The sequence below is a fragment of the Colletotrichum spaethianum genome (assembly GCF_022836535.1).
Source record: "Colletotrichum spaethianum MAFF 239500 DNA, contig04, whole genome shotgun sequence".
NCBI classification, from domain to species: Eukaryota; Fungi; Ascomycota; class Sordariomycetes; order Glomerellales; family Glomerellaceae; genus Colletotrichum; species Colletotrichum spaethianum.
This window is the reverse complement of record NW_026054774.1, coordinates 1,827,247-1,843,090: the sequence shown is the minus strand read 5'-3', so window position 1 is coordinate 1,843,090 and position 15,844 is coordinate 1,827,247. Positions and strand designations below refer to the sequence as shown.

Here is a 15,844-nt window from a genome sequence, read left to right as displayed (position 1 = left end):
AGAAACAACTTGGGGCCAAAACTCACCACAGATGACATAGGTTTCGGCGGCAAAGGCGTATGCATACCAGCCGGATAGCTCCTTCTGGCTCGTGGGGCGCGTATCTTCGCCATGATACCGGCCTTGGCCATGGGGGAAGCCGTCGCTACTGCTGCCGCTCATCCTGTCGTAGTCCGAGTCGGTGTCGGAACGCTCGTCGTCGGCTTCGAAGTCGGAGGTGAAGGAGCGAAAGGAACGTTTGGACAAAGTTGAGAGGCGCGACCATAGACGTGGTGCAGGCGGCGGCCGAGCGTGTTGCTCCTGTCTGGGAACCATGGCGGGCTGGCACGGGCAGCTGGGCGTGGACTTTACTGGATGAGGTAGGACAGCTGACTGTTGCGGGCCTGTCCGTCTCACCTGGGCCGAATTGGGTGGGCGGATGCACTCCGGTCGCAGCAGCACACAACCACACTTGGGGTGTGTCTCTGTTCCGAGTTTAGGCTGTGGGCACAACCTGGAACCTGCCAACCTCTAGCACCTCAGATGAGGCACCTCCAGCCAAAGTTGGCAGGTAAGCAGTGTGCAAACGAAACGATTATGCAGGTCGGGCAAGGTACCTAGCACTGAATCGTCGTCACAGTGCCAGGCACCTCGTCAGAGTCGGATCCGGATTGATGATGGGTTTGGCTGTATTGGACCCCGCTGCCGCTGCCGCTGGGTCGAGCCACTCGGTGAATTTCCAGCTATTCTGGCTGCACTGCACCTCGCTGACCGAATCGCCGTCTTTGGTGGTGCTGCTGCTTGCTGTCAAGAGCCCACTGGTCCCTCAACAGGGTGTGTGGCCGCAGTAGCTTGTCGAATCCGAACAGTGTGCGAGGGCTGTCACAAACCCGAGACGGGAGGCGACTCTGTTGTGTGTTGTGATGGCGCTGACCGACGACGGCTATGCGACAGCCCGAGTGTGTAGATGGGGGTGATGGGAACGGCGTGTTGTTGGCGTGGACAGCAACATGGGGCCGAAGCTCTGGTGCCCGGGGGGAATGAGACAGCTGGAGAGGTGAAACGGAAGTAGAGAGAACAAAACGAGGCAGATGGCGAGAGTAAGATAAGTCGGGTTAATGTGTCGTCAGGTTTGCAAGAACAGGTTGTGGGCCGGCATGGTTGGTTATATGGCGTCCCAGAAGTGATGGAAGACCGGTGAAATACAAGGACAGACAAGGACATCCAAGGTGACAGTGTCAATCCATGGTTTTCCCCGGCCTCTTGCTCCACGCCTTCTTGCCTGCACTGGTTCCGCGGCTCCCTCGCCCGAGCCGTTCTAAGCTTACCTTTGGCCAACTTTGAAATACACACACCATCGGTGGCTACAGTTTATCAAATCTTGTCCCATCTACTTTCATCCCCCCCAAACCCTCTCCTCTCTGTCTCTCGGTGGCTCGTCGAAACCCAAATATCCCCCCTCCCCAACACCCCAGTCGCGGCGACAGATAGTGTTGCCCAACCTCACAAGCGCCGCGACCGCAGACATGGGTACATCCTACTGCATCATCGCCGATGGGACGGTGTTTTTCCCTAGCGCCGCTACCACGCTTGAAACTTGCCGTGCTAGGAGGCAATGAACTCCAATTATCGTGAGAGGATGCGCGTTGAACGACATGCGCTGAGATGAACCGGGTTCTTTATTCGTCCGATGTTCCATAGCCGGCATGCATCGATGGATATGCGCTGCATCCGCTTTTAGGATTAGGCATTGCTTTTCCCCCCAGAAATCCCCGTCTCAACGCCATCGCCCATCATCGCCAGTGACACCGCCTGCGTAGGTAGTACACCGCGAGAGGTGAAGCTCTTTGCATTGGCCAGTTCTTCAACGGCCTCCCCGGTCCCCATAGCGTTCTTGTCAAACCTCACAAGCCCCCCCCCTTGGCCATGCCGAATCAGCAGGCCAAACTCATCGGCGTCTTTGAGAACTCTGACCATCGACGAAGTACCCCTGCCGTGAAGCTCGCAATGCTGAGATACCGGCGATGACTCTGCCCAGCAGTTCATCACTAGGTTGGAATCCGTCCCCCAGTTCTTGCATCGCTTGGCGGGTCAGCCGATGCCGTCTTGGGAAGCTTTGGCTTGGAACTGGAGCCGCGAGTTCCTAATTTCCATGCAGCTTTCGTTGTCCGGCAACGACACCCATTGAACGCCTTTCTTAGAACACGATACCCAACGACTGTTCTTCCACATGTACTTTCTTCCTCAGCCTTTGTATCACGACCATCGCGCGTATTGCCGTTCATCTCTCGTCGCAGCACTGCGGCAAAGTTTCAGGGCGATCCGAACCGGACTGGGGCTTGCGGGGGTGGGCATTCTGCAAGTGCCCGAGCGATCTGCGGTTCCTCTGCGTAGCAGCCTGCCCACCACAACTCAAGACCCGTTGGACCCTGAGCGACGATCACCGGCATGTGAATACCAGGCGACGTTTGACACGAATTGGCGCAAGACGTGGGCAAAGCGATGTGCTAGATGTAGCACCCCCATCAATCGCGACGTTTGAACCTGTGAATCATTCATTAAAAAGATGATTGGGACCATCATCATTATTGACAGCACCCCACCGCGCTGTTCTCGATATCTTTTTGAATTGGCTGCAGAAATGGAACGGGGCTGTTAGTGTTCTGTGAAACCTCACCGCCTCAGCTTAAGGTTCCCTGAAGACGGGTCTTTCTGCGCCAGACCCATATAACCCATAGCATCTCTTTTACTACCACAAGAGACGGGCCGACCCAGCCGTCTGTCTATCTGTTTGTCTGTATAGGCTCTCCTACGGGAAAGACGGTACATTTCGCGAATGTACAAATAGATACCATTGGACAGATTTATAGAACATGTCGTGAGTTATCGTTGTGCATCGCTTTGTTGTTGCGCCCTTGACAATTCGAGTTTGGCTGGGAGACCGCGCGGGGTTGTCGAGGGACCGGGTTTCCCGATGTAGCCGGCCGGTTCTGCCGAACTTGCACCCACACCGCCTTCTCGATGCCGACGTCACGGCCAACTCAAAACGGAAGGACCACTAATGCGGGGATCTTATTTTCCAATCCATGAGAAAGAGTCATCAACATCAGTTGGGCGAAGTGCCAGAGTGGTTAATGGGTGTGCCTCGAAAGCACATGGCTTCGGTCGCGCAAGTTCGAATCTTGTCTTCGTCGATTACCTTTTGCATTTGCGCAGAATGTTTTTTGGTTATAAGCTTATGGTTTGGGTTTGGGCTGCACAAGCACTTCCTGCTGTCTAAGCTTGCTAGCGGTCTTGGTTTGTTTGGACCAGTGCGGACAATGTTTGCAGCTTTTGTAAGCTATCATTGTCGATGTTGACTCTGCGATGCGTCTCACTAGCCGCATGCACACGAAAAGACACGGGCAACCTGTTTCAAAGGAAATTATGCCAGGGCAACTATTAAGCCAATGGCCAATTCTCATTCAAAATTTTCGCAACAAAACCTCGAGGCAAATAACGCATCAGAGGTATTCGTAGGAAATGGGGATATCGTGAAGGGCATGTCAAAACAAAACTTCCAGCCCCGTCCAACACAACCAACTAGCAAACAAAACCGCAAACCCGGACGAGCGCATCTCCTCTTTCTGCAAAAAAATGACCTCTCTCAGTCGCAGTCCCCCAGCTTACTTCTTGTTGAAGGGCGCAAGGATCTTGGCCTTGAGCTTGTCGGCGACACTGACGCCCGGGTTACCGTCGGCGCGGGCCTGGGCGGCGGCCTTCTTCTCGTGGTCAATATCCTTGTGCGCGGCCGGCTTGTCCGTCTCGACGGCGTTGCCGGCGCCGCCCCGGCCGACGTGGTAGTCCTGACCCTCGGTCGAGGGGCGGTAAGCCTCCTCGGGGACGACGTCCTTGTCGGCGCGCGGAGCGGGCTCGCTCTTGGCATCGGCAATGTTTCCGGCTCCTAGTGCGGGTGGGAACAGTCAGTTGAGTGGTTCACAGAGGCTGTGTCATGCTTGCGACAGTGAGGGCATCGTGAAGTGGTAAATGACTGGTGGGGGTGTGGGGGTTCGGCTCTGCGGGCGAATGCGCCGACGCCGCCTGGCGCGATGGGTGATAAGGCATATGCGGCTGGCGTCCTCACATTGCTGTGATCGGAACCTAAGACTCACCTCCTCTGCCAGAGCTGAATGCGCCCGTTCCGTGGGAGCCCTCGGGCCGGCCCTCACGACCTCGCCGTCAACGTATTGGGTATCGTCGGCGGCCATATTGCCAGCCCCACCTCTACCATGCGATACTTCGGCGGTCATCTTGGTTCGAGTGTTGAGAATCTGACGTGGGTGTCGTGGTGTTGTTCGTTGTTTGTGGTTGAGTAAGTCGCGCGTGGTGGGGTGAGATGATGTCTGTCAATTAGAAATGTCCCCCGAAAAGAAGGGACGGGAGGCGACAACTTTATTTGGGATGATCAGTCACGAGATGGGACGAAAGAGACTAGGGAAAAGGGCACAAAAAGTAAACAGGTACGTCAGTGATATTATATATCGCGATAAGACACCTGTTCCTGGCAGCCAAAAGCCGCTCATCACATCATACGGTAAGGTAAGATAAGTGGTGGTGCAAGGTACATCAACTTATCAGTTGGCTCTGCGCAAGCGTGACAAGTACCTCCGGAACGGGAACCCCCCAAGCGAAGGCTATCAGAACACCACCCAGCCGGGAACATGGAGGGCAAGCTCGCAGTTGATTGAGGGATGTCGTTAGCGGCTTGGGGTCCCCCCTCCCTGGGCGTGGGAGAAGTGCCTTTTCGCCCGGTGTCAACCCGCCATGCCTCCATCTCTCCTTGCATAGATGCGTCCTGGGCAAAGTACTTGCACATGCTGAGAGCGTCTGAGACGCCAACCAACGGCTGGTCGAGGGCCAGACGACGAATGACAGCGGACCTTGCCCTGATAACCTCCGGTTTACGTACCTCGATTTCGTGAGAGCTCTAAAGGCCATTCCGCATCGACATCGGCGCGGCGCCAGCCCAGTGGTACCGAGACACTCGTTCATTTCATGCCGGTTCCCTCCTTGAATGGTTGCGCAACAAGCGTTGACCCGGCACGCATGGCAGCACTGCTAAAACTTTCTTTTGGATTCTGCACTTCATTGCCAAGGACTATGGATTTGAGCAGGGTCAACGTTGAATGAACTTTCACGTAGTAGTCCCAGATCCCATAGGTACCGGATGCGATTGATGAGAGTTGGAACTCCCTGGCTCCGTATCCCTGTCCCTGCCTTCTTCAGCAGCCATGTCGTCATTGTCACTCTTCCTCCACATTTCGTCGAACCCCAGCTGAATTCTGTAGGCTTCTTGTCGCTTTCATCGCCTCGTCCCATCCCCACTCCCAACTTATTCAATAGTAACGAGTCCTTAAACACCGAGCTCACCGACTGCAATGCGGTGGTCCTAGGATACGGCGTCTGCCGCGGATAACAAGATGATGGTATCTCTTGCGGAGCTAGTGGTGTATCCTTGTATGCAGACGATGACATACTGAGGCCCCAGCAACCTAGAGATCCGATGGCTCATTGCGTTTGACTTTCACTACATCTCCTTCGGACCCCCCAGCCCCCAAAGGTATCACGATGCTGCCGTAGTCGGGCGTGACGACTTCACGATCAAAGTCCCTTACTGTACCATTAATGATGACAGGCCTGGAGGCAACCCGTTGTGGTCCCAGCTAGGGGGTAGCAGCAATGCATGTCAGCCGCAGCAACTGCCATTATTGGTCGCAATACAGGCAGCCAGCGGAGGCGATGCAAGAGGATTCTAGTTCTCCGCTAGTATATCACCCACATCGATGCCATTTCGTCGCATATCGCAGCTTCATCTCAAAAACCAGACCGAACGACCCTGAATCGTCCGAAATGGATTTCATCGGCACAGTGACAGGTGTAATCGACCTCTTCGTCGTCGCCCACCAGATTCAGGGGCTGTGTGACAAGTACAAGAACGCGCCCAAGACGGTACGGGACATCATTGACGAGTGCGAGTGGACCAGAGCGCTCTGCCTGAGTCTGAAGGAACAGCTGGTGCGGACGCCAGATGCTCTGCAGCACAATGACAAGACAAGGCCCAGTGCGGGCGTCCAGCAGAAGCCCGGGCAAACTCTGCTGTGGTGTTTCGAAAAGAGCATGCAGGGCATTCGTGAGACTCTCGAGGAGCTAGAAAAGGAGGCTGGCAAGCTGCAGAGCAAGAAGAACTCGCTCATGGGCAAGTGGGACAAGACCAAGTTCCTGTGGAAGGAGGACTACTTTAAGGATGCCGTGCAAAGCGTCAAGGACCAGAGGGACATGGTCGCCATTGTCATGTCGGGAATACAATTGTAGGTTTGCCGGGACGACGGCAAAAGACAGGGAAAGAGATGCCGGGAATTGGAAGCTGACGCGGTACAGACACAACACCAACACGGTGAGCAAAGACCTGCAAAAGCTGATCGCGTTGATCGAAGGTGGCCAGCAGCCGGCCTCCAAGTCGACGTCTCAGATTGACCAACTGCAGCCGCCGGCCCAGGGGCTCAAGAAGAGCAAATCAGACACGCAGATCAAGAAGTCGGGCACGCGGCTCGCCGAGGACCTTTACACGGCCGTTCGAAGCGGCCGGCTTGTCGACGTCGAGCCCATCCTGTCCCAGGGTGTCTCGGTCAACATGCCCCTCGGAGATGGCGGGGACCGGGCCGTACACATCGCCGCCCGCGAGGGGTTCCTGCCCATCCTGGATCGCCTACTGGCCTATGGCGCCGACGTCAATATCCAGAGCGTGTCTCAGGAAACCCCGCTGCACCAAGCCCTGCAGTGGGGACAGACGCCGACGTCGCTGGCGTTGCTGTCCAACGGGGCGAGCTGGACCATCGCGAACGACAAAGGGGCGTCGGCGTTACATGTGGCGGCCAAGAAGTCTGCATATCTCGTCGTCCAGTACTTGCTGGATAGGGGGGCCGACCCAAACGTGCGGGACAAGCAAGGCCAGACGCCGCTGTTCGTGGCGTGCCATCCCGTGGATAAGAACGGCAAGAAGTCCAAAGTGGACACGAAAGTCATCCGCGCCCTGGTAGAGCGAGGGGCCGACCCGACGATCATCGGAGCCAAGAAGTCAGGCAGCACCCCTGTGCACGAGCTTGCCATGAGCGGAAACGCAAAGGAGCTCGAGATCGTGGCCAAAGCCGCGGGGTCGGTCGACCTGCCGTTGCAAGGAGACTGCGAGGGCGCCACGCCCCTCCACCTCGCCGTCAGGAACAACCACCCGCAGGCCGTCGACGTCCTGATCAGGCTGGGGGTCAACGTCAACGCGGTGCAGACGTCGAAGGACGGTGCGGTGCCAACGGCCCTGTGGCAGGCCGGGTGGAACAAGAACCTGGACATCGCAACCAAGCTCCTGGAGGCCGGCGCGGACCCAGACGCAAGGGGTAAAGACAAGTCCACCGTCCTGCACCTGGCTGTGGCGAAGCGCTGGCCCGAGATGGTGAGGCTTCTTGCCAAGCACAAGGCCGGCCTGAACGCCCAGACGTCGGACAGGAGAAGGCCGCTCCACGCGGCGGTGTGGACCAGGGACCTCGCCATGGCCCGCCTCCTGCTCGAAACGGGGGCCCGGGTCGACGGCAAGGGCGCCAGCAACGCGACGCCCCTCATGGACGCCGCCCAGTGCGGCTCGCTGCCGATGGTCCGGCTCCTCATCGAGCACGGGGCCAAGTGGTCGTACACGACGCCCCAGGGGACGGACGCCTTCATCTGGGCCTGCAGCGGGGGCCACCTGCTCTGCGCGAGCTTCTTCCTGGGTTGCGGGCAGGACCTGCACAAGAGGGCGTCGGGGGACTTTACGGCGCTGCACTACGCGGCGAGGACGGGCAGGATGGACTGCGTCAAGTGGCTACTGGAGCTGGGGATTGACAAGTCGGTCAAGTCGACAGAGGCAAGAGCGCCGTTCAAGGTCGCGGGGACGGCGGCGGAGGTTGCCAGGGCCCATGGGGCCGTCGACGTTGCGGAGTTTATTGACAGGTACGAGGCAGATGCGGTATACTGAGGTGGAACGGCATACATCAGGTTCCATCTCGTTCAAGCAGAGCATGCATGCGACGAGCTCTAGACCAGGAGCGGCTCGGTCCTTGCCCCATACCCCTTGAACTGCTTACTTCCCAATGCTAATACCACACATCATTCAAAGGACATTTTGTAACCAGGTGATCAAACATGTCACAATGGGGTCAGATATATCAAGATGAGATCAAATATAAAGGTAGGACCAAGATGGGTTCAGGGTGGGATCGAGCATACCAAGACGAGATCAAAGGATGCATATCATAAGTTCATTCAGTCAGAGCTGCCCTGGAAGGCCGTTGCTTTCGTCTATACCAGTAGTCTTTGTCTGTCTATCCTCTTGTCCGTAGCCGCCATTTCAGACCATTATGCAATCCTGCAGCCTAGAAGGCTCTCTACGCTGAAGGTCATGGAATCAACCACTCTCTATCGCTCCCACACCTCTTCTTCTGCCTTCTGTCTTAGATGAGAACCCAAGCACTTCTGGTGCTTTCTCTTCCATAATTAATACAAAACCCTGGTGGTTCTCTCAATGCGGTGGTATAGTGCCGTGTAACCTAGTACAACGCTCAACACAGGTAGCCGATCGCTGCGATAACTACCCAAAGCCTCCCTGGCCGGCCATGCATGCAGATTTATCAAGGAAAGCAGTCGCATCAAAGAAGCCGCTCTTGGACCTGCCATCATGAGGGTGTTAGCTGATCCGCCATCATCTTCCGAACCTCCTTCTCCAAGTTTTCTTCCGCATTCTTGTCCTCCATGTCTTCCACCGCACCGGTGACCTTCTCGGCGAGCTCAATCTTCTTCTGGCACGCCTTGTAAATGAGCTCCTCAATGGTGTGTGACGTCAAGAGACGAATGACCTCGACGTCCCGGGTCTGACCCAGACGATGAGCGCGGTTCTCGGCCTGGATGTCGTCTTGCGGGTTGTCGGACTGATCGAAGATGATAATCTTGTTCGCTGACGTCAGGTTGATGCCGGTACCGCCGGCACCAGTCGTCAACAGGAAAGCAGTGATATCAGTATCCTTGTTGAAGTCGTCAATCAGGTCCTGGCGCTCTCCAACGCTGGTTTGGCCATACAGGACACAGTGCTTGATGCCGTCGGTGTGGAGGACCTCTCGAAGGATCTCGATGACCTTTGCGAACTTGCTGAAAACCAAAACACGGTCGCCGTTGTCACGATATTGATGGATGAGTTCCAGCAACTTGGTGACCTTGCCACTATCCATCCATGAACCTTCAGGTACATCGAGATGCCTGATGCAGGCATAGTCGCGGCACCAGAGGTGCAGTTCAAAATCGGAGGAATTCTTCAATTCTCCAATCAGATGGTCGATTCGCGGCTGCTGCAGCTCCGATTGAGGCACCTCTCTCATCAGAATCTTGGCCATTTGTTCAACCTTCTTGTTGTCAAAGTAACGCCGGAAGAGCTGGGGGTGAAGGGCAGCCTTCCGGAGCTGCATCCAGCTGTTGTTCTGATCGCTCTGACGTCCGGTGCTGGTCTTCTTGACCGGCCCGGCCTTGAAGAGACGCTCGTACTCCTCATACAACTCTTTCTGCACCGGTGCCAGATCGCAATATGCCACGTTGCAGATCTTGGCTGGCATGTCGGAGAGCACCTGCTGCTTGCGACGTTGCAAGATGAAAGGCTCAAGAATCGTTCTGGCTCGGCTGACGCGTGCTCCGTATAGGAAGGCACCATTGTTGACGTCACGAATCGTGACTTTCTGACTGAACATGTACTGGAGCTGATCCATCCGGCCGCTGAACTGCTTTGGATCGATAAAGTTCAACAGAGAGAGCATCTCCATCAAATTGTTCTGGACGGGCGTGCCGGTGAGTAGCATCCTCCACCGAGCCTTGATTCTGATGAGGTCTTTGTAGATCTTGGTCTTTGGGTTCTTCATTTTGTGTCCTTCGTCAAAGATTGCGGCGGCGGGCTGAAGTTCTCGGAGAGCCTCCAGATCATCCTCAGAACCGACTTGTGTGTATGTCGTCAATACAACATGATAGTCAGCAGGATTCTCGAGCATCTCGTATGCGATATCCCTGCGCTCGGCTTGAGGACCTTGGTACGCAAGAACCGAAAGATCAGGGGCAAACCGTTGGAACTCAACCATCCAATTGGAGAAGGTTGACGGTGGCACGACGACGAGGTTGGGCCACGGCCGATCGCCTTTTCCAGTTTGCTCGTAACTCTCAACGAGATGACAGATGAGAGAGATGACCTGACACGTCTTGCCCAGACCCATTTCATCGGCCAGAATGCATCCATAGCCACTTTGGTACAGAAGTGACATCCAGTTCAGACCGAAAAGTTGAAATGGACGCATGGTGCAGTGGCCCTCCATGAATTTTGGTTGGCAAGGAATCGGCGGCTCCAAGAACTTCTGGCCGCGGAAACTTGTCGGCGTCAGGGGGACATCGTTCTTGGCCTGGGAGCTCTGGGTGCTCCGTTTCTGTCCCTTGACGTCGAGATCCCAAAGGTTGATCTCTTGCTTGACTTTGTTCGCCTTCTTCTCGCATTCGGCTACCACCTCGTCAATGGCGTTGACGCTGCGAGTAAACTCCATGATCGCGTCAACCAATGTCTCTCCGATCGCGACTCTGGGCTTCCGGCTGCGAGCGCTTGATTTCTTGAGGACAGTGACGGCCTGAACCTCGTCGATGGTGTCGAAAGGTCTCTTGGTCTCAATGACTTTGAGCTCGTCCAGTTTGATATTCGTCATGGCGGACAGATCCTCGATGGAGCTGTTGTTGATGGCCTGAAGAGCCTTGTCATACAAACTCTCCTTGACCGCCTCGTTCACCTCATCCTCGTTGTCAAAGTCCTCATCTTCATTGTCGTCGGGAATGACAATCGGCTCGTCGACCTTGTCGTCCGCAAGTTCGTCCAATGTCGGTTCAATTTCGTGGGTCTGCTGTGATAAAACAGGTGACCGGTCAGGGCGACGACCTTGCATCAAGCGGCGACGCTTCGGCTTGGGTGGTGAGGGTGTGGTGCTTCGTGAAGGAGTAGGCAGGCTCGGGGCATGGCGTCCAAGTAGCTTCGGCTTGCTGGGCTCGCCAGATCGGCTCGTCTTTCGCTCCAAGCTCGTAGGTCTTTCGCCCCCAGCAGTGACAGCTGGCTTTGTAGAGCTTACGAAGGTGTTGACCTTAGGCTTGAGATGCCGAGCGTCCAGCAGGTAATTGATCGCATCCTCAACGTTATTGTGGCACGCGGTCAGTGCCTCCTTGCAGTATTGAACCGGCATCGTGTTGCCGAGAGCTTGGGCGACCTCCTCAATCTTCTTCTGCAACTTATCTACAGGCACGTATTCGAAGTTGGAGACATGTCTCTTGAACGACGTCCGGGCGATGTTCTCGCGAGAGCTACGGTTGTCCTCGTCGTCCGAAGAGTCCACAACCACGGGTTCCTCAGAGGGTCTTTTGAGTGACCTCGGCGTCGGCTGCGACTTGGGGGGCGGCTGGAAGCGAGTGCCCGGGGGCACGAGACGCGAGAAGTAGCTCGAGGTGCTAGGCTTGTTGGTCGGCTGGAAAGGGGACGACGCAGGAACCTCGATAACCGAGCGTGAAGGGGAGGAGGACAGATCGGAATGCGGCTTTGATGGGGACGCAAGGGAAGTCCGGTTGACTATCTGTGTGGCTTGGGTCTGGTACGGCGAACAAGGAATCGTCTCGCTGGCGAGCTCGTCGGTATCGTCACCGCGACGAGGACCTCTCACGGGCGACGTGCCTATCGCCGAGCTAACCACCGGCGGCGAGGAGCTCAGGCTCAGGTTTATAACCATGGCTCGTGTGGTTTGGGGGGTTTGTTTTTATGGTCGAAAAAGAGCGATCGCCAAGTAACGTGAAGAGGCGAATAACGGTCGAGTAACAATGGTGGGGGTTGCACAATGGTGAAAGAAACCTCGAGGCCTCGGGTGGGTAAGAAGGCCTATTGTCTGAGCTTGTCGAAATGCATAGAGACTAAATCAGGAGAGATCAAAAAGATAGAGTAGAAATTGAGCAAGTCCCGCCTTCCAATTTTGGGAGACCTTTGGAGCAAGAGCGGTCGAGATTTTGAACGGGCGGCGGCGTTGGAGTGGGATTTTTCTGGGGCAGATCGTCTTTCACCACCCCAGTCCGTTGACACGGGGAAACGAAGTGACGCGCTTGGACAAAAGCCCGTAGCGCGTTCGCACGTGGTTGGCGTCATCAATTAAAGCACCGTGCGGGGCGTCGCCGGTTCGAACTGTAAGCGCTGTCTTTTGACTTCACGTCTCATTTTTTGATGGTTCGTCTGCCAGGCTCAGTGAGCTGGACCATCGAATCACAGCCCCAACATCCACCGATACCGAGTCTTCCATAACCTCACCATATCGACGAGACTATCACGACAGACATCCAGCACTATGTGAGCTTTGCCTCCCATTCTTGGTTTGCGGGACTCGTGCTCACTCGTTGCATGTAGTTGTCCAGTGCACTAATCATACCCAGCACCCGTTACATACCACCCACCTCAGGTTTCCAAAGCATTATGGCGACCCGACGCATTGTCGCCTCGGAGAAGACTATCCTCGAGAAGGACGATGTGGTCGGATCCAGCCCCGCCGCTGGCGATAAGTCCAACATCACACCCGCCGTGCCGACGGACGTCATCCTGAAACTCCTTGGATTCACCTTCGCCATGATTGTTTTGCCTATCGGCACCTACTTTGCTACGGTGGACTTCCTCTTCAAGGGTAGGTTGTGTGGACGCGCCAAGCTCTCCTGTAGCCCGAGAAAATGAGACCAGTTGTGACTAACGAGCATACCAAGGCAACTCGACATTTGCTGGAGCCCTGGCCGCCGTCATGGCCAATGTGGTCCTGATCAGCTATGTCATCGTTGCCATGAAGGAGGACCAGAGCGATCAGCTAGAAGCTAAGAAGGAAGCGAAGAAGGATCGCTGATGCCTGAGCAGCGTACATACGGCATGTTTTTTTGGTTTTTGAGGGGATGGCGTGGAATGCGACAAGTGTGCTTGGAAATGAGGCATGTCATGCTTTGCCTTTCGTCACTTATGGTACATGCGGCAATCCAATCGAGGGTGGAATTCTTAAGCTGAAATACCATCTCACTGGTTTGAGTCTTGTTCTAAAGCATCGTTTTGAGAACCATCGCAGTGCCGTAACAAAATACCTAATTAAAATTTCCCTTACGTCTGAAACTCCCTAGTCGTATGCCATCATACAATGAACCCAAATTGGTCCATAATCTTACCATCCAAACCTGGCCACCCATACCTCTTCATACGAATCGTGTGCATGTACCTTGATCCAACGCTATTATACTATCCAGTCCGAAGTAAGTAAGAAACGATCATGCGTATGAAGCCATCTCAAGCATCTGGTCGTTGCCTGGGGGATGCCGGCTCATCAACGTAGTAAAGTACTCGGTGTCCCCAAACCGGACACATAGAGCCACCTATATGCGGACCCACGCCCGAACCACCATATCGCGTCCAGAATGTAGGAAATTGGGGTATCGACAAAGTAAGGACGGAAACCAATTCATATCTCATGTCTTTGGTTCTTCAAGATGCCTTGCTGAACCGGCGGGAAAACCAGCTTTTTCTTTTGGCTGGTGCTTCAGGTCGCTGCTGCGGCTGCTGTTGCTGTTGAGGCGGGGCCGCGACCGGTCTCCGAAGCACATTGGCGCCCTTGTCTGAAATTTGGGGTCCTTGTTTCACAGATGAATAGGCATGGCCTTTGCCGTTCTGCGGGCCGTTTGGTGTACCGTTCTCAAGATTGAACGCGGGCGATTGATGTGATTGCCCCTGGTTGAAGCCACTGCCATAATCGTTTACAGGCTCGGGCTTAGGAGCCGGGGCCCGCTCGATAGAGCTGTTGTCGCTGCTGGTCGGGTCGGTGTGGTATCCGGCATGCTCCGCCGAACTTCCGCTTCCAGCCGCCGACGTGACAGTCTCGTACGAGCGGTCTTTGTTGGGAAGAGGGTAGATATTCTGGTCGCCGCGGCCATAGGTACTCATATGTGGATCGGTCTGTGTTCTGGGTACCCTCTGACGGTAGGGAATGTTGCCATTGTAATATCCTCCTCCTCCTCCTCCTCCTCCGCCACCACCGCCGCCGCCGTGGTACTGATCATAATAGCTCTGGCGGTTGGAGCCCATTTCGAACTGACTGCTCTCCGGTCGGAAGGATCCTGGGCGACCGCCATAATAGCTTTCATGGGGGTAGCGAGGTCCGCTGGCTTCATTTCTGGGGTTAGCTGTGCTGCCCAAGTTGCTGGTTTGGGTGTTGTACATACTAGCATAGTAGCTGCTCCGTCGGTTCCATGTCGCAACGGACTCGGCGTCTGAGCGGTATGATTGGCGGCGGTCGCGGTCTCGATAACCTCCGTCAATGGCAGCCTCGAAGCTGCGGATAGTATCCAAAGGTCGCTCCCATCGGCTGCGGGTCGGGTTGGATCGATCGGGCTCGGCTAGTATCAACTATTAGACATGTTTGCTGGGAGAACCTGTACTAGACTTACAGATGGGGTTGCCCGTTGTGTCCTTGTGCTGGATGGCGCGCAATGGTGCCAAGGACGTCTTCGTCATTGCCTGGACGGCGGCTGTACAAGTTGTCAGTCAGTTTCGTAGACCGGGTTTCCATAAGCAACAGTGACATACAAGGTTCGGCCTCGCTCATAGCGACGGTAGGATCGGCTTTGCTGTGCAATCTTTTTGCTTCCTTCTCCTGGTGAGTCTCGTGCAAGTCGATCTTGGGGTGACTCCCCGAGCTCTTGTGGGACTTGTGGGACTTGTTGGACTGGAAGCTGAATGTTCTAGGTCGTCTATGAGGAGACTGCGGCTGCTTCTGGGCTGGAGCTTGAGTCTGAGGTTGAACGCGAGGCGGCGGTTGTACGGGCTGCGGCTGGTCGTACTGTTGCTGGTAGGGCGGGAATTGAGCCGGCTCGTCGTAGAAATCGGCGGCTTGGTCGTGGTAGAGTTGTTGGTTTGGCTGCTGATGCTGGGGAGGCAGCGCGGGAAGTGGATGATGCTCTGCCATGGTGGGCGACTGGGGGAGGGTGCTACTTTTAATTGATCTGTCTCGCAAGGCGGTGGGCGCAATGGGCGCGGGCGTAGTCTCGGCGTACAAGGTCAACGGACGGAGCTATTGCGTGCCTTATCGCGGGTCAGCAAGGGGAAGAAGTGGGCGGGCGGTTCCCAGTAAGTCGCTAGCGAAGCAGCCAAGGTCGCGTTTTCCAGGGGGCAGCGTGAGATGATGGAGCGCAGGGTGGATCGCTAGAAGGGGCAGATTCAGAACGGTGGAAGGGTGGGTGTGTCTGAGTGAGGCGTGTGTATGTTTCCACCGACTGCTGGGATTGGAAGTGGATGCAGAACCCGTGAATGAATAGTGTAGCCGCAGGCCGGGCCGTTTCCAGTGGACCACTTGTTTGGTGATGGGTGAGATTGTGTGTGAAGTCGTGGAGCGGAAGAAGGATGACAGGAAGACGAAAAAGTTTGGAGTATTTTTTTTTTCCTTTCCCTTTCTTTCTTTCTTCTGGGATGATGTCGCAAAGAGGCGGGAAAGCAGGGATGTGAGTGTCTCGAATGTGGCTGGGGGGGATGTGAGTTGGCAAGGCGCAAGGTACGGCAGCACTTCTAAAAGAGGCGCGGATGAAGCTGTCTGGCTGGTGTGCTATGCGCTGTGCCGAGCAGGAACGAACGGCCGGGCAACGGCAGCAACGACCAACAACCCCGAAAAATCACAGTGATAACGACAACCCAGTTGAGGGAACAGGTGCAGGTGCGGGTGTGGGTGCGGGTGCAGGTGCAGGT

At 55.6% G+C, this 15,844-nt stretch overlaps 4 protein-coding genes and 1 non-coding gene across 5 annotated transcripts; 2 read left to right on the top strand and 3 right to left on the bottom strand.

Moving 5' to 3' along the window:
* Positions 1-3,092: 3,092 nt before the first annotated feature.
* On the top strand, positions 3,093-3,173 carry ColSpa_tRNA_064. The gene has a single exon. It is a non-coding gene; the product is annotated as a tRNA-Ser (tRNA).
* Positions 3,174-3,644: 471 nt separating this feature from the next.
* ColSpa_02555 (uncharacterized protein) lies at positions 3,645-4,268 on the bottom strand (the record flags this gene model as incomplete). Its single annotated transcript, XM_049268767.1, has 3 exons — positions 3,645-3,922; positions 4,011-4,059; positions 4,131-4,268. The coding sequence occupies 3 exons, from the start codon at positions 4,266-4,268 to the stop codon at positions 3,645-3,647; spliced, it is 465 nt and encodes a 154-aa protein (XP_049124724.1).
* Positions 4,269-8,717: 4,449 nt separating this feature from the next.
* On the bottom strand, positions 8,718-11,828 carry ColSpa_02554 (ATP-dependent helicase fft2; the record flags this gene model as incomplete). The annotated part of the gene is made up of 1 exon (XM_049268766.1): positions 8,718-11,828. The coding sequence occupies one exon, from the start codon at positions 11,826-11,828 to the stop codon at positions 8,718-8,720; it is 3,111 nt and encodes a 1,036-aa protein (XP_049124723.1).
* A 728-nt stretch (positions 11,829-12,556) lies between these two features.
* ColSpa_02553 (vacuolar basic amino acid transporter 2) lies at positions 12,557-12,971 on the top strand (the record flags this gene model as incomplete). The annotated part of the gene is made up of 2 exons (XM_049268765.1): positions 12,557-12,761; positions 12,838-12,971. 2 exons carry the CDS (start codon positions 12,557-12,559, stop codon positions 12,969-12,971), a joined length of 339 nt encoding a protein of 112 aa, XP_049124722.1.
* Positions 12,972-13,594: 623 nt separating this feature from the next.
* On the bottom strand, positions 13,595-15,071 carry ColSpa_02552 (uncharacterized protein; the record flags this gene model as incomplete). Its single annotated transcript, XM_049268764.1, has 4 exons — positions 13,595-13,998; positions 14,329-14,502; positions 14,554-14,634; positions 14,693-15,071. 4 exons carry the CDS (start codon positions 15,069-15,071, stop codon positions 13,595-13,597), a joined length of 1,038 nt encoding a protein of 345 aa, XP_049124721.1.
* Between the last annotated feature and the right edge of the window lie 773 nt (positions 15,072-15,844).